Raw genomic sequence first — 1,462 nt, 5'->3', positions numbered from 1 at the left:
CCCTTTGTACGAACAAAAGTAAGAGAAATTTAGGAGAAGAATACGAACATGTTCTTGCATGAGGCCCAATGTTTTTTGTGTTCAGTGCCCTGAGACGACTGTTGTTGTGACTTGGGGATATACAGTATAGATAAACTGAATTGAACTGAAACTGACTTGAACAGGTAAGATACTAACTAATCAAAACCTTTCCACAGAACCCCACCTGAAAAGATCTAAACTTTGTTTTTAACAGCAACATAAGAAATATTTTCAGTGACTTTATAGTAAAATGTACATACGGCCGGCACGCAGATCGTTTCCATTCACAATCCTCAAAGCTGACTTCTGACTGCGCTGCATCTTGCAGACAACTGAGGACCGAGGCGCCCAGATGTGAGGCAGGAGGAACATTTCTGTGGTGCAGTTGACCCTTATGGATGGACTCACATTCCTCCTGTTCAGCTCCAGATAGATTTTGTAGCTGAAAGTCAGAAGTAAAACTGCAAGTAAACAAAACTCTTAAAAGCACTTTGTACACGGGTAGAAGGCAGTTTTTATGGTGTATGTTRGTATATTATGTTTCTGTCATTTCTACCTCCATTCACAGTCAGTGATGTGGCAGTACACCGTCAGGTTGGAGCCCAGCAGAAAGACTGGGGCTGGTTCTATGGTCAGGCTGCCGAGGGGGATGAAGTGCTGACAGTCAGCAGGGAGCAGGGGGCAACCTGAGAGAATGAGCTGATGATTAAAAACAAACTGTCACACAGAAGGAGCCAAGAAAGCTGAACCAACTTTAAACTGAACAGAACCCAACAGTAACTTTTTAAGATTATTTGACTGCTTGTATTGAGGTCTGGGGGAAAGCGTGTCAGACAATTACAAATCCTGTTGTTTTTATTACAGAAAAGATCTGTGAGAATTATTACTGGAAAACATTGTTGTCACCCATCAAATTCATTATTTTGTAAACTGAAAATATTGAAGTTCTTTGATTTGGTTGATTATAATATTCTACAGGTTTTGTATAAAGTCCACAAAAACACATTACCTTTAAACATCCAAGTAAAATTTGTTAAGAGAAAGAGTTGTTATAACCTTAAAGGGACAGAGATGTTTGTAAAACCCAAACTCAGAACTAGTTTGAAGGAACAGTGTACTTTAATTCAAAGAATAAAACTATGAAATAATTTGGGGAGTGATGTAAAAATGCAGGATCATTGTGCACATTTAAGAAAATGATAAAAGTTAGATTGTTAAAGAAATACGTAACAGTWTAATGTGTATCTATATAAATTGTTGTTCTAGAGGGATTAGATGTTCTTGTCTTTTGTTTTGTTAATAACAGATTTTTTTTGTTACATGAACTTATTCTAGAAAAAAGGGGCAGATATAAGATTTTTTTTCTTCGCTCTGCTGCCTTTCATTTCATTTTATTTGTGATTTTGATATACATACATACATACATACAGTACATACATAT

The 1,462-nt window shown here is 36.7% G+C and overlaps 1 protein-coding gene across 1 annotated transcript in view; it reads right to left on the bottom strand.

The window, feature by feature from the left end:
- Positions 1-1,462, bottom strand: part of LOC106511382 (leukemia inhibitory factor receptor) — a gene marked incomplete at its 3' end in the record, with an annotated part of 13,441 nt that overhangs the window by 10,259 nt on the left and 1,720 nt on the right. Inside the window, 2 exon segments of the mRNA XM_014000139.1 lie at positions 282-463; positions 578-707. Of these exon segments, the coding sequence (XP_013855593.1) occupies positions 282-463; positions 578-707 (312 nt within the window).

The sequence above is a fragment of the Austrofundulus limnaeus genome, unplaced genomic scaffold (genome assembly GCF_001266775.1).
Source record: "Austrofundulus limnaeus strain Quisiro unplaced genomic scaffold, Austrofundulus_limnaeus-1.0 Scaffold2733, whole genome shotgun sequence".
NCBI lineage: Eukaryota > Metazoa > Chordata > Actinopteri > Cyprinodontiformes > Rivulidae > Austrofundulus > Austrofundulus limnaeus.
The sequence above is the reverse complement of the archived record's forward strand: the minus strand, read 5'-3'. Positions and strand labels throughout refer to the sequence as shown.